At 41.5% G+C, this 18444-nt stretch overlaps 1 protein-coding gene across 1 annotated transcript in view; it reads left to right on the top strand.

Moving 5' to 3' along the window:
* The window catches only part of LOC144683420 (lamina-associated polypeptide 2, isoforms beta/delta/epsilon/gamma-like), a 51106-nt gene extending 33122 nt beyond the window's left edge, over positions 1 to 17984 (top strand). The window contains exons 3-7 of the mRNA XM_078546414.1: positions 85 to 210; positions 4351 to 4386; positions 10752 to 10831; positions 16746 to 16813; positions 16943 to 17984. Coding sequence (XP_078402540.1) covers positions 85 to 210; positions 4351 to 4386; positions 10752 to 10831; positions 16746 to 16813; positions 16943 to 17291 — 659 coding nt within the window. The 3' untranslated portion in view covers positions 17292 to 17984. The remainder of the gene's footprint in view (positions 1 to 84; positions 211 to 4350; positions 4387 to 10751; positions 10832 to 16745; positions 16814 to 16942) is intronic.
* The last annotated feature ends 460 nt before the right edge of the window (positions 17985 to 18444 follow it).

The raw sequence follows: 18444 nt of genomic DNA, 5'->3' as shown, positions 1-18444 counted from the left end.
AAATATTCCACAGATTGTCTATTTAATAATCATTCTTCAGTGTTGATTTTTGTTGACCTTGCTGCCTTCTCTACTCTTTTGTAGCCACTACCAGGATGGTTTATGAGAAGAAGCTGTTGAAATTGATGGGACAAGGCCCTGCTGTGCCCCCACTCAAACAAAATGGAACAGGAGATGTTGATCAATACTCAGACAGTGAAGAGGAAGATGGTAAAGTCGTCTTCATTTTCAATATAAAGGCAAAATCCTGCAATTGCTGGAAATACTCAGCAGGTCAGGTAGCGTTTGTGGAGATGGAAGCAGAGTTAACATTTTCCAATTCTGATGAAAAGCCATAGACCTGAAATGTTAGCTCTGTTTCTCTCAACAGATGCTGCCCGACCTACTGTGTATTTTGAGCTTTTTCTGTTTATATTTCATTTTTAATTTCTTGCATGTTTACATAAGTAATAATGTCTATAAACTGGAAAAGCACTGCACGCCAAGCAGCATTTAAAAGAAAAAGATGGAGTAACTTTTCTAATGTGACCCTTCCTCCAGTAGAGCTCCGGTTTCTTTCATGAGTCTTGCTGACTGCTTTTGTTTCCAACCTCCTCTGGTGGCAAGCTTGTTTCTCTACCTCCTGCTAAATCCAACTCTGCCCTTTCTTGTCAAATTGACATTTGCTGCATCATGCAATGGACCAGTCTATAAACTAAGAATTTCTTACTCGTGAAGAAGTAATCCTGAAAGAGAAATTGCATTTTACTGTGTTGCCATGTGTCATGTGAAAAGTTATTTTTAATACAGGCTTTTATTTTAGCAAAGTATACTCCACTTTTTAAAGAGACTGCTAGACAAATGGTGGCTATTATACTATATTTTTCTGGAAATTAATAAACAACAACCAACCCCTGGCAGTGCAGCACTCCTTCGGTACTGCATTGAATTGCCAGTCTAGATTCTGGAGTGGAACTTGATCCCATAACCTTCAGACTCAGGCAAAAGTATTACCACCAAGGCAATGCTGACACTGCACTCAAAGATTAGTTTTAAGGATTGAGTTAAGTGATTTTTACTGTGGAATAGAAAGACTTTAACGATTCATATCTGCCCTTGTCTTACCAAATATTTGCTTTGTCCATCTGTGAAGATATTGAAGAAACACACTTGTGAAAGAAATTAATACCCAGTTACAAGGCAGTGCTATTATTACATCCCCAACTATATTATCAGAAATAAATATAGAGCACTGTAAGTCAACTTTGATAAAAGAAAGATGCAGAGACTACTTGCAGGAATGGCTGGTGAAATTGAGCTCAGGAGGATATCTATGACAGGTCTGAATTTGTAACATTTATGTAATCCTTGTACTAATCCCGATAAAAGGATGGTGTCAGTGCAGTTGGCACCTGGCTGTATACATGGTTGCTGAGTTTAGTATTTTAAATATATGATTAAATGCAGCCCAGGAGTACACATTTTGGACTATCATCCCACTGTGGAATCATAGAATGCTAACTGCATAGAAGGAGACTATTCAGCCCATTGAGTCCACACTGGCCCTTGCTAGAGCAGTTCAGCTAGTTCCACTCCCCCTACCTTTCCCTGTTACCCTGCACATTGTTTACCTTTGAGTGCTTATCTAATTCCCTTTTTAAAGCTATAGTTGACTCTGCCTCCATTGCACCCTCAGGCAGTACTTCTCAGATCCTACCCACTCGCTCGGTAAGAAAATGTTTTCTCATGTCGTCTTTGGTTCTTTTGCCAATCACCTTACGTTAGCGGCTTCTGGTTCTTGACCTCACTGCCAAACGGAATGTTTTTTTTCCACTATCTGCTCTGTCTAGATCTTCATGATTTTGCACATTTCTATCGAATCTCCACTCAACTTTCTCTTCTATAAGAAAATAATCCCACCTTCCCCAATCTGTCCTTGTAACTGAAGTCCTTCATCCCTGACACGCTCTCATAAAGCTCTTCTGTATCCTCTCCAATGCTTTCTCATCATTTCTAAGGTGTAGTGCCTAAAATTGGATGCAATACTCCAGTTGAGGCCGAGCCAGTGTTTTATAAAAGCTCATCATAACTTCCTTGCTTTTGTACTCTTTACCTCAGGATTCCATTTACCTTTTTAATGACTTTCTAAAGCTGCCCTATCATCTTCAACACTTTGTGCACATATATTCCCAGATTTCTCCTTTCCTACACTGCCTTTAGAATTGCATCCTTTAGTTTATACTGCCTCTGCTCATTCCTCCCACCACTTCACTTTTCTCTGCAGTAAGTTTAAACTGCCATGTGTCTACCTATTCCACCAGCCTGTCTATATCCTTTTGAAGTCTATCACTATCATTACATAGGATGTAAAGCACAGAAACAGGCCATATGGCCCAGCCAGTCCATGCCGGTGTTAATGCTTCACTCAAATCACTTCCCATCTTTTCTCATCTAAATCTACCATTGTAACCATTCCTTCTCCCTCACAAGGTGATCTAGCTTCCCCTTAAATACATCTGTACTATTCACTTCAGTCATTTCTCTACGGTTGCGAGTTCCACATTTTTACCACTTTTTGAGTAAAGAAGTTTCTTCTGAATTACTTATTGATTTTCTTGATGAATATCTTATGTTGATGGCCTTTAGCTGTACTCTTCCCTACAAGAGGAAACATTCTCTCTGTCTGCTCTATCAAAACTTATCAAGACCTCTATTCGGTCATCCCTCAGCCATTTTTCAAGAGAAAATAGGCCCAGCCTGTCAATCCTTTCCTAGTCAATCTTCCTTGTCAATCTTCTCTGCACCCTCTCCAGTGCCTCTATATCCTTTTATGTTATGGCAACCAGAACTGCACTCGGTATTCTAAATGTATTCTAACCAAGGTTAGATACAGGTTTAGCATAACTTCCCTGCTTTTCCATTCTATCTCTCTAGAAATAAAACCTAGTGCTTGGTTTGCTTTTTTAATGACCTTGTTAACCTGTGGTACAGCTTTTAGTGATTTGTGTACTTGTACTTCAAGATATCTTTGTTCCTCTACCCAACCCAGACTTGGCACCTTCCAAGACATAAGTGACCTCCCTATTCTTTCTACCAAAATGTGCTGCTTCACAATTTTGTTGAACTTGATTTGCCAATTATTTGCCCGCTCTTTATGTTTATTAAATTTGTTGCAGTTCTCCTCAGTATATCCCACCCACCACCACCACCAATTTAGTGTCACCTGTAAATCTAGAAATTGTATTTTTGATTCACAAATCCAAATCATTAACTGTCTGGACTGTCTCCCTTCATAACTTGTAAAATAAAAGCTCAATAAACCAATGAAGTGACCCTGAGACAGCACTAAATATACAACTATCTTCCGTTCCTAGTGTTTAGGATTGTATATTTCAGCGGAAAACATTTTATTGGTGTTTTTATTGTATTATATTGATGTTTTTATTTTATTAGTGATGCTATCTGGCTTTGCTTTCAATAATGTAATCAAATTAAATGCATGAGTTTGGAATGAATTTTTTGATTATCCAGATGAAAAAAATGGCAGTTTGGAGATTGCATTTTTAGCTAACTGTTTTCTACATCTGGAACTTTAAGTACAGAACAGGTTAGTTAGAATGAAGTTTTGGTTCACCTTGCCCTATTTGTATTGCAATCTAAAAGGATATCCTTTACAGCACTAGTAATGCATTTCCATTTCTCACACTGAGACAGATTGCCACTTGGTGCCAAATATTTATGGTGTGGATTCTTACCTAGTAGGATTGAGCATTTACAAACTCATTTCAGTTCGAGCCATAACAGCGTTGGTCTATACTGCAGTTTAATTTGCGACTAGTAAGTAAAAGAACAATATATTGCCCTGTTCCATGTAATCTCTGTATAGCCTGAAGTTTCAACTTGTCAGTGCTCATCAGTTGTTGGATGCATCCATCAATCAGTGCCAGAATGGAATGAGGAACAAGAATATGAGGGTCATATTCTTTTGAAAACTAGCATGTAGTATGCAGAAGATCTGGCAAGTGTATGAAGGTGGAGCTTTAAGGAGAGATCCTTGCTTATATTTGTAACATTCCAAATTATTTTTTTTAATTTTTCAAAATTCATCTTCCAATTCATGTATATAACAAGTTCTGAGGACCTCAGATAATACCATGTTATAATGGCCTGTATTTAGAGTGGAGATTGTGAAATGGTTGGTTGATGTACCTAGGTTGGTTGATGTTTATCAATGTGTTTGAGTTCCCAAAATATATATGCTTTGATCATTTATTAAAATATCATATCTGCTAGATTTTCTGACTCATCTATTCTAAAATGTTTTGCTTTTTTAAATTGAAAATTCTACAAAATTGTAATTCTGTTTTGCAGACTTTCCTCCCGAGGGCCCCACACATAGCATAATTGGTGAGTTGAAGCTAGGTTATGTATCACAAGCCAGGCATTCTTATTTGCCTGAACAGACCATTAAAATTTATAATAGTCCCAGTATAGATTTATTTACCCCCTAACCTAAGTTGCAGTTTCTCTGTATAGTGTATTGGAAATTGAGTCTGCTGTTTATTTCCAACACTGTCTGACTGTGTTTGATTGCTTGCTTAGATCGCTCAGAATAAAGACCGTATGAAATTTTCAGTTCAGACTGTTTCTAGAAGTGAGATATCCATTTGATGTTTTATGCAAAAGGTTGTGTTGATCTGCAGATGAAATTATTTGCTTGAAGGAACAAAAAAGTGTATTTTAGAATTTCTTGGTGCAGCTGAATGTAAATCAGATATTATACTTGCATATAAATCATTGGATTATTCTTGGAATTGTACACTTTCCTTAAGATTTTTGGTAAAATTTTACAATTTCACACTTGGAAAAGAAAAAAATCCAGGTGAAGCATGGACACTTTTTTTTCTTAAAGGTCTAGCTACATTTAGGGAGGATGAAAAATATCAACCCCTTACCCAAGTGCAGGCTCACAAGCACCCTCCAGTACATTGCCCAGGTGTGAGAAAATCATAATCGACCCCTGATGGTGAGCGCCATTGGGCTGTATCATAACATGAGCCCAATCCTGCCCTCACTCAATATCTAGTCTAGATGCATTTCCAACAGTGGCTGAAAAAGCATCAAAAGCAGGATTTCTGGTCAGTTTCTCCCCTCACCCCAGAGGCACTCTAATCAAATGTACCCTGGCTAATTTCAGCTAATTGCGGATGTACTGTGCCCTTCTTTGTCCTTGGTTGATTCCATATACCTGTGGCCATACACATGCTTGGGTATGTGCTCCCCTAAATACAATCACAAAGCATAACCGATGGCCTGGAGTTTCCTCCTTGGAAGCAACCCAAACTTTAGATCCAAAAATGGACTCAGTGTTGTGCCCATCTTGCCAATGTCAAAATGCGCCCAATTATCCTCATGACATATGGAGATTACCCCTAGAAAACAGCATAAACAGTCAGGGACTCATAAACAGAGCTGAATCCATGCCATATATTTCTGCTTTAAATATGAAAATTTAAGTTATATACTCGTTTAATCATTATTCAGATCCAGCATGATTAGGAAGCTTTTCAATTTATAACATGAGACACTTGTGACATAAAAATACATTATAATAAACAGGAAATATAGAGCCAGTCACGATGAGGAAAATTTAGAACCGCCCGAAGTATGTCAAAGGTCCTTTGACAGCACCTTCCAAACCTCTATATCACCTACAAAGGCAGTAGACTCAGGAACACTACTATCTGTATGTTCCTCTCCAGGTTATTCACCTTCCTGACTTGAAACTATATTGCCATTCCTTCACTGTCGCTGGGTCAAAATCCTGGAACTTCCTCCCTAACAGCACTAGGTATACCTTCACCGTATGGATTGCAGCGATTCAATAAGGCAACTCACCATCACGTTCTCAAGGGCATTTAGGTTGGGCAGTATATACTGGCCTTGCAGTAATGTCGACATCCCAGGAACGAATAAAAAAAAAGCTAGAAGAATAACACTATCCTGCTGCATGTGAAAACCTCAACCAAGCAAGTGCAATTTGGAGAATAGTCACATTCCAGAGTTGGAGGGTGCCCATTTTTATGATGAGAGTGATGTAGGATACTAGGATAGGAAAATTATAGAAGATCTAAATATGAAAAGATATAGGACACATGCAGGGAAATTGGAAAGAGGAGGTTACTCTGACATGGAAACAGCATCACTTCAGGCATGATGGGTAAAAACCCATATGTTCACTAATGTCCTATAGGGAAAAAATCTGCCATTCTGACTTGTTCTGGCCTACATGTGACTCAAGACCCACAGCAATGTGGTTGACTCTGAATGTCCTCTGAAATGGCCTAGCAAGCCACTCAGCTCACCACCACTTTCTCAAGGGCATTTAGAGATGGGCATAAATGCTGGCCTAGCCAGCGACGCCCACATCCCATGAATGAATGAATAACATATTTTTTAAAAGCTGCCTTCCATCCTGAATTTTTTATATTTCTATAGCTCAACTATTCACTAGAATCTATATACAAATTTTTTTTTAAAAACAGATAATGCCAATTAGAAAATTGAGTACTGACTGGGCCAAAACGCAGGTGCTCTATTTATTCAAAATAGGGTTTGAGTGAGGTTTTTCCTGAAGGTCAGTAACTTATTTTTAAACAATTATGACAAGGAGACACTAGGCGGAATTGTCCTTGCCCGCTGGCATTGGGCGTGCTCTGTGGTGTGAGCAGACAATATGGCGAGGAGGCCAAAAATTAGTTTCACGATGTTGTGAAACCAGTTTGCAATTGTCTGCTCTGCCCATTGATCGCAGGCTGCGTTCCCCACTATCAAACGTTGGGAACCTCATTGTAATACATAAGCATATCATTATAAGTCCAGCCTGCCGGATTCAATTCCCCCTCCCTCCCCCGGATCGTCCACCCACATCAGCGGAAAAATACGCCAGTGCAGGACCCGTCTTAACAAGTGTGACGTGCAGAAGTCGGGACTTGGCGCCAGGGCCTTGCTCACATTGCAGACATCTGAGGAGCAGAAGATGCTGAGCCCTTCAGCAATGGCAGACTGGAGGAACATCCATGGCATGCTGGGTTAATTATCTTGGCATGGCTCAGCTGTGAAGCAGCTCACGGAAGTTGGAAAGTCATCGTTGATGCTCACAACGGATGATGGTCGAGGGGATGGGAGAGGAAGGCCTACGATCGACTGGGAGAGGAAGAGGTGTCGGGGAGGTGAGGTTGGCGGGGTTGGAAATGAAGATGTCTGGGGGGAGGGAGTATTGGGGTTCTGGGGGGAGGAAGTATTGGGGTGGGGGAGAAGATGGCAACTGGGGAGATAGGTGTAAGGTGGGGTAGAAGGCGTGGGGGGAAGGAGAGAGGAGGAAGTCAGGTGAGGGGGGAGTGCAGAGAGGGGAGTGAGTCCAAGGGGGTGGGAGGGGAGTGCGGAGAGGGAACGGAGTCTGGGACTAGGGAGGAGTAACGGTGGAGGAAGGAGTCAGAAAGGGGGAAGGAGTCAGGAAGGGGGGAAGGAGTAATGGCGGAGGAAGGAGTCAGGGGTTGGGGGGTTGTAGGGGAGGGGTCCGGGGCAGGGGAGGGGGGTCCAGAGTGGGAGATGTCAAGGTGAATGTGCAAGGGAGGGCATGACTGCCTCCTGGGGAGCGAACTGAGGGTGGGTGTGGTATGAGGAAATAGTGAGAATGACTGAGGCTAGAGTGAGGCAGTAGGGTGAGCGTTCGACGGTAGCAGTACAAGGAATGGTGAGAGTGATTGGTGGGGACTCTGAGGCAGACATGGACCTTGGAGGTGGGAAGGAAGAGGTCAAGGTGGTTAATGGGGGTGGGATTTTCAGGAAGAAAGGAACTTGCACGTTCATGAGGACATCCCTGAAGGAAAAGGGTTGTGGCTGGTAGGTCACGGAGGGGAGGTGGAATGTGATACCAGGGGGTCAACTGTAATGGGGGAAAGGAAATGGGTGACTTGGGGAGGGGAAAGAACAGGGGAGCAAAAGTAAAACTGAATTGGCACCATGCTGTCCAACTCAAAAATGAAATGAGAGTTGTGGTGGGCGAGATCAGGTGCTGCATGGGAGTGTGATCAGTGGGTGGGCGGAGATTCAGGTCAGCACAGATGGACAACTGAAAGTGAACCCCAGCAGGCAGCATTGAAAATGCTCAGCACATTGAGATGAGTGTGATGGGGAAAGATCTGCTTGCGTGGGAGAATGCTTGTACGAATCTCCGAAAGGCCCTGCTACACGCACGCTCCTCCCTCCCTCCAGAATCACTCGTGGGCTGGCTGCTCCCTCTGTGGTGACAGAGGACAAGGTTGAGGAGTTCACAGGCAAACGGGAATCGGAGGGAGTGGGCAGCCTCTGAGATTCCTGAGTGGATGACCCAGGGGTGTCCAGCTGCCGTTCCTCCTCCTTTCAGGTGCCCAAGGGCCCGGCCTTACTCGCTGAGGGGATGAAGCACCTGGAGGGACGTTGAGGTGCTCCATTTCCCTCTTGGGTTGCCACTGCATAAACTCGCCCATGGGTCCCGCAATGGAGTGCAGGTCTGCGTGCATCTCGGCGTTCTGCTGGACAAGGGTCTCCAGGCATCCGCCATCCTCCCCATGAGAACTCCATACGCGCAAATGTGGGCACCACTTCATCAGAGAGCAGGCTGATGCACTCCTCCGACTTGCGAGCTACTCTGTCGAGGGCTTCCGATAGCTCCACGTGATGTTCCCCGCCTTCTGCCTACTCCCCAGGATGAGTTGGAAGGCCTAATCCAGAGGTTCGTTATTTGACTCGGACCTTACAGATGTCTCTTCACCAGCAGCCCTCAGAGTGCCTGGGAGCTCGGTTCAACCTGCCTCCACCTGATGCTGCTGTGTGTCCGTACGGTGACCACTAGATTGTGAACCCGAGTCAGCTCTAGATCTAGGTTCCACCAAGGTGTGAATCTCTGCGCTGGTGGAGAGTGTGGGTAAGAACTGTGACGGGTCTTCCAGGCTGTTTATTTCCAGCTCTTCAATGGAGGAGGTGTCCTCTTGGCTGGCGGCAAGGACATGGATGGATCTGAGGGACTGGCTGGCTGAGGGTGTCGGTTGCTTGGCAGAGCTCCCTGTGAACCTGGCAGCAGCGTCTAAAGCAGGAGAGAGAGCACTCAGTTGCGTTGAGAGAGGGATGATATGATGCAGGATTCTCACGTGGGTGTTCTCCACCGACCTCACGGTCACTGCAGGCAGAGTCCATGTCCTCACCAGTCAGCGCAATGGCACACTCCTCAAAGTGAGTGAGGGGCCTAACGTGAGCCACTCCATCCCCAGTCTGAAACCTCTCTCTGATGATGTGAGCAAGCTTCTCCTGCATGGAAACAGATGGAGAGAGTGTGAGCAGGGCGCATAACACTGCATGGAATGTTTGTGTGGTGAGCAGAGCCATGGACAGGATGGGGACGCGAGGTCAAGGATATGAGCCTGATGGAGATATGAGGGTGTGTTCAAGCGTTAGTGGTTTTGCCCCTTGAGATGTACGATCCCTGTAGATGTATGATGGGTTGTTGAGAGTGATGAGAAGAGTGAGTTACCTTGGCTGAACGGATGAGACCATTCACCCTGTAGCAGCACTGGGTGGCAGACCTCTTTTGCAGGGCATTTACGCTGACCACCACTGCGTACGGCTGGACTTGAAATATGGTACCCGGCATGATGAAGCAGCGAGGTGATGGCCTGGCAGGCAAATGAGAGCCTGCCTGCCATGGAAACGACACATTTCCCGGAAATGCATAATTAATGCGGCGGGTTTGGGATGATACGGGCATGAAAAGCCGCCATTGTGGCCAGCGGATAAAACATCGTTTTACCTGACTGCTATTGCACTTAGTGCAAATCTGGAACGATTCCGCCCACTGTTCCATTACCTCAGCTGTCGGGAAGAATGTGTGTGTGTATCTCCCTTCTCTGCAGGTAACCACCACTCACCAACTTTCTAGGTTAACAACACACGGACATTCTGTTGCTTGTGTGTTTACCTGTACCTTTACACTTCTACATTTTATACAAAAGAGACAAGAAACAGGCAGTATTTCACTGTGAATCAATACACTCTATCAAATGATTGATTATGAACATTTAGTATAGCAAGCTAAAGATGGACAGGATTTTTTGTTTCATGCTTTTGCTTTTAAGAAACTTTGAATTTCCCAGGTTCTCATTTTTTGTTCCCATGAATTCTGTACAACAGATGCAAATTTAGAGCCCTAATTATGATTCATGCTCGTGATCTTGTTCACCTTCTTAGAATTTTGAAATAATGAAATCAAGTTAATCAACATTCACTTGTAATCAAGATAATTTTGCCACTGCTTTTAACTGATTTGCATTGCTTTTGAATTACTGAGGCAATCCATGATAAAGTAGTGCGCAATGTCTTTAACTGTTCCCAACTTTTGCCCAACTGGTTCATTGTATCCTCTGAATCACCTTGTCCTGTATCATCTACTTTGGGAATTTCCACTAAAAATTTAGACTCTAATATCTCAAGACATCATTTATGGAGCCTTGACTTTAAAATAGAGCCTTGTTCACTTTAGGACATTGAATACATGCTGTCTCTCAAATCATAACATCATAATGTGGAGTGGATTTGTGAGGCATAACAACATTTGATTCTGAATTATAAAACTGCCTCTTCGAATGATTTAGTTAATGGCATTAATCCCCAATTATGTTCTGACTACTGAATTTAGGAAATTGTGATAATCATATTATCAATGTATTTCTCTTTAGATTCTTCATACCAAAGACAAAGCACAATGAAAGTCACTGCCACAGCTGCAAGTAGTACAAGCAAATCAGAACCAATCCAGGTAATGATGGCCATATAAATGTGGTGCAGAAGCATAACTGAACATATGATCAGTTCACTAATAAACTGTTCCCAATTGGCTGGTCTGTTTTGTCTGATTAAATTACTAAAATGGACCACTCCCATTAATAAAATACCTGAATGGAAGCAGAAGTGAGGAAATAGTTTTAACTGCACCCTCCTGAGAAGTGAATGCAGTCTTTATCCTTGTATACTATTTATTTATGCTTCCCCACTCAGACTGGCAAAAGGTGGAACCTGGTGTTCTTTTATGGCTGCTGCTATTAACAACTCGAGTAAAAAATTTGGACTGTAGAATTGGGAGTACAGTTTCAAAATTTGAAAATATCATCAAATTGTGGTGATACTTAATGAAGCCTGCAACAAAATACATGACATTAATAAACTTGAAGAATGGGTGTGTAATTGACAAATTCAGTATAAATATGTGAGAGTTCTTACATTTTGGTAGGAAAAGTAGGGAGTGGTGAAGTTATTTTGAATTTGTACCAAACCTTGTTGAGAGCACACACAAAAATGTACTGTTCTTGTTTCGATGAATAAAAGGACACGGAGGCACTGGAGAAGGTGTAGAAAAGATTTACAAGGATGAGGCTGAACAAGCTAAGGGTTGTTCTCTAGGTGGCCAAATAATAGTCTTTAAAATTATCAAGGGGTTTGATAGGATAGATGTGGGAGAAACCAAAACTAGGAGCCTTGAATATAAATTGTCTTTACTAAATCCAATGAGGAATTCAAGATAAACTTAATTACACAAAGAGTGGTTAGAAATTGAAACTTGCTACTACAAGGGGTAGTCGAAGCAAATAGCACAGAGGCATTCAAGGAGAAGCTAGATAAAAATGAGAGTTAGTGATAGAAGGTTATGCTGATAGGAATAGATGAAGGGAGGAGGCTCATGCAAAGCATAAATGCTGGCATAGACTACTTGGGACAAATAGCCTGTTTCTGTGCTGAAAATTCTATGTAATTTAATATTTTTAATTGCAATTGTAACCAGTTTTATGATGCAGCTAGTATACAGTCTAGGCTTTGGGAACTGCACAGTTCTGAATATAATCACCAATTAAATTAATCAGTTCATTCAAGGTGTGCATCTTCATCCATAGTTACAGTATGACACTCTGCTGCCCTAATTATATCTCAGTATTAAATGCATAATTACCTTTGCAGTGTGAATATTCCAGTCAAATCTGCAGTCTTCATTTATTGGGTTAGTGCATCAGGAACAAAGATTTTTAAAAAGATTGAAAGTTCTCGCATCAGGCACAGAGCTAAATCTTTATGCTGTTAATCAGCTCTATAATAAACCAATTAAATAAATAATAAATCAATTTCTGATGATAGACTGTCCACCAATATCCATTACAAGCCTACCGACTCCCACAGCTACCTCGATTACAGCTCCTCACACCCCGCTTCCTGTAAGGACTCCATCCCATTCTCTCAGTTCCTTCGCCTCCGTCGCATCTGTTCTGATGACGCTACCATCAAAAACAGTTCCTCTGACATGTCCTCCTTCTTCCTTAACCGAGGTTTTCCACCCACGGTGGTTGACAGGGCCCTCAACCGTGTCCGGCCCATCTCCCGCGCATCCACCCTCACGCCTTCTCCTCCCTCCCAGAAACATGATAGGGTCCCCCTTGTCCTCACTTATCACCCCACCAGCCTCCGCATTCAAAGGATCATCCTCCGCTATTTCCGCCAACTCCAGCATGATGCCACCACCAAACACATCTTCCCTTCACCCCCCCCGGCGGCATTCCGTAGGGATCGTTCCCTCCGGGACACCCTGGTCCACTCCTCCATCACCCCCTACTCCTCAACCCCCACCTATGGCACCTCCCCATGCCCATGCAGAAGATGCAACACCTGCCCCTTCACTTCCTCTCTCCTCACCGTCCAAGGGCCCAAACACTCCTTTCAAGTGAAGCAGCATTTCACTTGCATTTCCCCTAACTTAGTCTACTGCATTCGTTGCTCCCAATGCGGTCTCCTCTACATTGGAGAGACCAAACGCAAACTGGGCAACCGCTTTGCAGAACACCTGCGGTCTGTCCGCAAGAAAGACCCAAACCTCCCTGTCGCTTGCCATTTTAACACTCCACCCTGCTCTCTTGCCCACATGTCTGTCCTTGGCTTGCTGCATTGTTCCAGTGAAGCCCAACACAAACTGGAGGAACAGCACCTCATCTTCCGACTAGGCACTTTACAGCCTTCCGGGCTGAATATTGAATTCAACAACTTTAGATCTTAAACTCCCCCTCCCCCCATCCCCACCCCGTTTCCTCCCCCTCCCTTTTGTTTTTTTTTGTTTTCAATAATTTATATAGATTTTTCTTTTCCCACCTATTTCCATTATTTTTAAATCTACAACTAATACCTTGTCAATCTTTCCACCCCACCCCCACTAGAGCTGTACCTTGAGTATCCTGTCATCCATTCTTAATTAGCACTTTTCTTAGATAATATCACCACCTTCAACACCTCTTTGATCCTTTTGTCTGTGACATCTTTTGATTATCTGCTCCTATCACTGCTTGCTTGTCCCTACAACCACCCCACCCTCAACTTCTCTCCCCCCGCCGCCCCCCCCCCCCCCCCCCCCCAACCTTAAACCAGCTTATATTTCACCCCTCTCCTAACTATACTTCAGTTCTGTTGAAGGGTCATGTGGACCCGAAACATCGACTCTTTTCTTCTCCACCGATGCTGCCAGACCTGCTGAGTTTTTCCAGGTAATTCTGTTTTTGTTTTGGATTTCCAGCATCCACAGTAGTTTTTTGTTTTTATATCTATAATAAACCTGTTAACTGAAAGCATATTTTGGAGGATGAAGAGAGAGAGGTGTAAAGAAAAAAGTTCAACAAATTCTGATTGTGACATTTAAAGATGGTAGTAGTTTTTGCAAACTTAATTTGCATAGGGCCCATAGAGCTAACAGAGAACCAGGCCTTTTTTAATTTCTCTTTCTCAGTCTCTCTCTTTCCTGCATTCTTTGTCTATTCCCTCGCCAGCAGAACTGACTTGCATTTATAAAAGTCTGATGTAATGTATGACCGCATCAAAACGAGGAATGTTGCTGTTTTAATGTGAATTGTACACCTTACAAGCATGGAAAGCATTTAAAAAATATTAGTGTTGTGTAGTGTTCGTGAGTTGTCTGATTCTTTCCACATTCCAATTCATGTTACACCGAAGCATGTTTCAGTCCAGTAAGCTGTCATCTCATACTAGACAAAAACAATTAGCCAGCACACATGAACAACAGTCTCACTGTACCTTTTTGTGTTATTGAATGTTTAGATTCATATGTAAATATTAGTTTAATATTTTAGTAAATGTAAATGGAAGTGACTGCAGGGTACAGGTACATATTGTGGTTTTTGCAAATTATTGCTAAGCAGAGGAAACTCAATGTTCACTATCACCTGAGGAAGTCACTGATGAGAAAGCCTATAATTAGCTTGCAGTCAACTATTGACAGCAGAGTATTTATTCTCTGCCAGTCTTCCTCTTCTGACTGCATTATTGAATTTTTTTAAAGAATTCAGTCCTTTTTTAATATTTTAATCTTTGTGAAATTAACCTTGGCAAATATTATTGCCAAATAAAATTATTCTTATTTTTCTATATGGGTGACTATATTGTTTTTCCTTTAGTATATGCACCGTGCGATGCACCTATTTTTCACAGTAGTCCTTATTTTCAGAGTGCTGAGACTATGGTATTGTCCGAATACAAGAGTAAAAGCACAAGCTGCTGTACTACCAAGCCATAAAACAAATCCCCCAGTTTGATTCCTGGTCCAATGTATTCTTTTTATCATCTCCAGATTAGCTTAAGTGCTCTTGTCTCCCTTCTATGAACTGCACCTCACCTGAAACTGCTTCTTGTATCCAGTCCCACAGCATGTCAAGTTCATTCATGTTCTTGCTGACATGTCTCTTGGTTCCCCCAATGCTTCAGATTTTATTTTTTCCCCTTTTAAATTCCTCGATGAGTGTGCTCGCTCTCTCTCTCTCTCTCTCTCTCTCATCCCTGCCCCCTTCCCTATACAATTGTGAAAGCAGTGAAGTTTAAGGGAAGATTTAATAGAGGCGTTCAAAAGTATAGCTTTTCCCTATTTACTCTAGTTCCACTGGCAGAAGGGTCAGTAACCAGAGGATGCAGATTTAATACAGTTGGCAAAATATCCTCGAGGGAAAATGAGTTTTTAATGCAGCAAATTTGTTATGATTTGGAATGCACTGCCTAATAGAGTAGTGGAAGCAGATTCGGTAGTAATTTAAAAGAGAATTTACTTGAAAAGGAGAAACCTGGAGTACTATGGGGAAAGATCAGGGAAGTGGGACTAATTGGATAACTTTCAAAGAAATGGCACTGACCTACTCACCCAAGAGTTCTCCATTCCTCTGGCATCAGCCTTTTGGGCATCCCACTTCGCCATTGGTGGCTGCACCTTCCTCTCCGGACTTATTCCTTTAACATCTTCCTTAAAACTCATTTCTGTGAAGCTCTGATTAATGTTTTCAACATTAAGGGTACTTTTTAGAGAGGGTGGGAACAAATGGCTATTGCAATGGTAATTGCTAACTGATTTCTGCTTGAGAGGGAAAGAAAAAATATCAGCCAGACATCCTGCTCCTGATTCTTGACCACTCTTTTGATAATAAGTATATGACACAGCTCTAATGCTCTTTGTAGTTTCATAGCCTGCTGCAATTTCTATCTAATTTCACAATATCCACTTAGCAAGATACTGGAAGACTTCTAGAGCCCAAAGAAGTTCCCTATCAAGAATGGGTGCTTTCAGAAAAGCATTTTTTTTTTTACAAAATTAAAGACTTTTGACTTATAAAAACACAATTTTCATGTACCTCATGTAAATGTCACCCCTAGTTTTTCAGTTTTTCCGGGATAAAACCCTGTTGTGATTATTAATTACTTACCCGTAATTACTATGCTTTATTAATTTAAAAGAATGCGCAGGAGCCTTTAGATTTTCCCTCCAGCAATTCTAGCAGCAATCTCTCAGACAATTCCCACAGTAGAATTGGCTGTGAAATTGCTGCTAGAATTGACAGAAGGAAAATCTAAATGTTCTGAACAGTGGAATTGGCTTGGCCATAACTACCATCCAACCTCTCATGAAGAAATGCCATGCAGTTGTCTACTACCAGCAGCTTTGCATGAGTCTGCATATACAGGGGGAGAAGAAACAACTATTGGTGGGGTAGGGAGGGGGCAGTTGGGAAACATGTGAGGGGATTTACTCTGGTGTCAACATCTGTAGAACAGCTGATACCTTCTGTTACTTTTTGGCATTCACTTACTGAAGCTGGTTCCTCTAGGCAACATTCCCTGTAATTTTTTATTTCAAATGACGATTTCTTTAAGTGCATGGCCCCTTTAAATTTGTTTTGCACTGCCACTTTAAAGGGGATAATTGTGTGTGGCCTGGGCAGGAATTCTTAGTTTGCTGCACAGTGTAACTTAAAGGGAATATTGCCTCTTGGGTGTGTCATATTGCTATATAGAATAATTAAAGCATTTTGTTGTCTTCAATCTAGTCAATGCTGTAGGTTTTCATTTTGTTGATTAATTTTGGCATTTAGTTGAATTAATTTACAATCATTGGTAAAACAGAACTATTGCTGCAATGTTGGTCTTCATTGTCTACTGCTGTACTGGAAGGAAAAGTTTTACAAATCCTCATCTACACCGACTAGGTGTAAAATGATTACTGTACTATTTCCTTCGGCGACATCTGAATGCATCTGGGAATATAAAGCAGAATGCGTTTTTGTACTTGCTGTTCAGCTTGTTATACCCAGCTGGTGCATCACAAGTATTAAAGCAAGGTTTAAAAATTGTTTATTCTTTAATTGCAGCCAAAGGAGATGGGGGATGTGCTGACCCAGATGTTTCCAGATGAAATGAATTCTCCATCAGGAATCAAGTAAGATGCATATCTTTCTTAATTAAGCCTGACGATCTCAAATACCAGTAGTTTGGGAGGGGACAGGGTACGGGGACGAAGAACCCCGCCTCTAATGAATCTACATGCACATTTTTGTTCTCTGCACAGTGCAACACGACGACGACCAATCAAAGGAGCAGCAGGTCGACCAATTCAGTACAACTTTGATGATCTGCTGACGCGGGCTACAGAGAGACAGAACTATAAAGAGAGAAGCACCTATTTGGTTACAAAGGAGAAAAAGCCAACGCAACGTCTCATACCAGTGTGGCTACAGATCCTGCTGTTTATCTTTGTGGTGTTTCTCCTCTTCCTGGTCTATCAAGCGATGGAAAGCAATCAAGAAAATCCTTTTGCGTACTTTCTGGATAAAACAGGCAACCCAGCGACATCTGAACCGGAGCAGCTGGATACTCGAACCGCACCAGATGTTGATCCACAAGTGGCTCCAAAGTAGATGTACACAACAAAGCAGCATTGGTCTCAGAATTGAGTGCAGTAAAGTAGTTAAACATTGTTGAACTTCACTGCTTTAATCAAATTGAGGGTTATATCATAATATCCAGACATGCCAGTTTTTTTAAATAAAAAGTTTCTTCCCAACCACCGATTTAAACCATGAAGAGGCTGTTAGATTTCTAATCTAAGGAAGACTGTTGTCCAATTTATTCAAACAATTGGAAAGAAAATTGACAAAATGGCGGTTTAGCTGTATGTGTTGTGCGACTTCTGTCTCTATACCATCTGATTCACAAGACATCATAACCCTAACATTTTTATTGACCTACCCAAATTATAATGTCAATTCTGCACCCCAGCAGGTTTTCTAATTTCATTCTTTAGCAATTTCACTGTTTAGCAGTCCCAGTCATACTATAACAAAATTAAATTTACGCGGTGCCATTTAGTATGTACACGTTTCTGGCACGGTGTCTTGGTCATTTTACTTTTGGACAGAGAGAAAACCTTGAGATTAGAATAGCTTTTTTTTAAAAAATTTGGATTTTCCAAGTGTTGAGCTTTTCAGTACTGGCATATTTAGGGACAATGGTACTTATATATAACTTACTGTTAATGCTGGCTTATTATGTACTCTTAAATCTGTAGTGATTTTTTTAATGTTCTGGGTTAAATTATAATTGAAACTTCAGGATTATCTTTAAAAGTGTTTTTGTTTTTTTAAAAATCAGAAAATTGTTCCAAGTTGTTAAATTTATGGGTAGAATTCTCTTAACCAGGTTCATTTTGATATGTCTTGGAAATTAGATCGCCCAGTTAAATAAACTATTGAAAGATTCAATTTTCTTAAGTTTTATTCATAATCATTTGAATGTCTATTTGTTCCATTTAATGCATGGTTTAATTCAAAACTCTTTGCATTCAGAAGTGTATATATTCTTCACTTATCTATTATTGATCACAGTAACTGGGGCACATCAAGCTATCCATCCAGTTGCTGCATTTTTTAAGAGTAGCATAATCCAGTTCAGTCTTTTGATTTCATTTTACAGTTTTTCCATATTTTGTTTGATGCCTATTGTCAGTAAGTAATGAGTAAAGAAAAATTTGTGTTTCCATTTCTTAGGTTGTAAATCTGTCTTCCCTCCCAC

The sequence above is a fragment of the Cetorhinus maximus genome, chromosome 8, assembly GCF_964194155.1.
Source record: "Cetorhinus maximus chromosome 8, sCetMax3.hap1.1, whole genome shotgun sequence".
Taxonomy (NCBI): Eukaryota; Metazoa; Chordata; class Chondrichthyes; order Lamniformes; family Cetorhinidae; genus Cetorhinus; species Cetorhinus maximus.
This window is presented reverse-complemented; position numbering and strand designations above follow the sequence as displayed.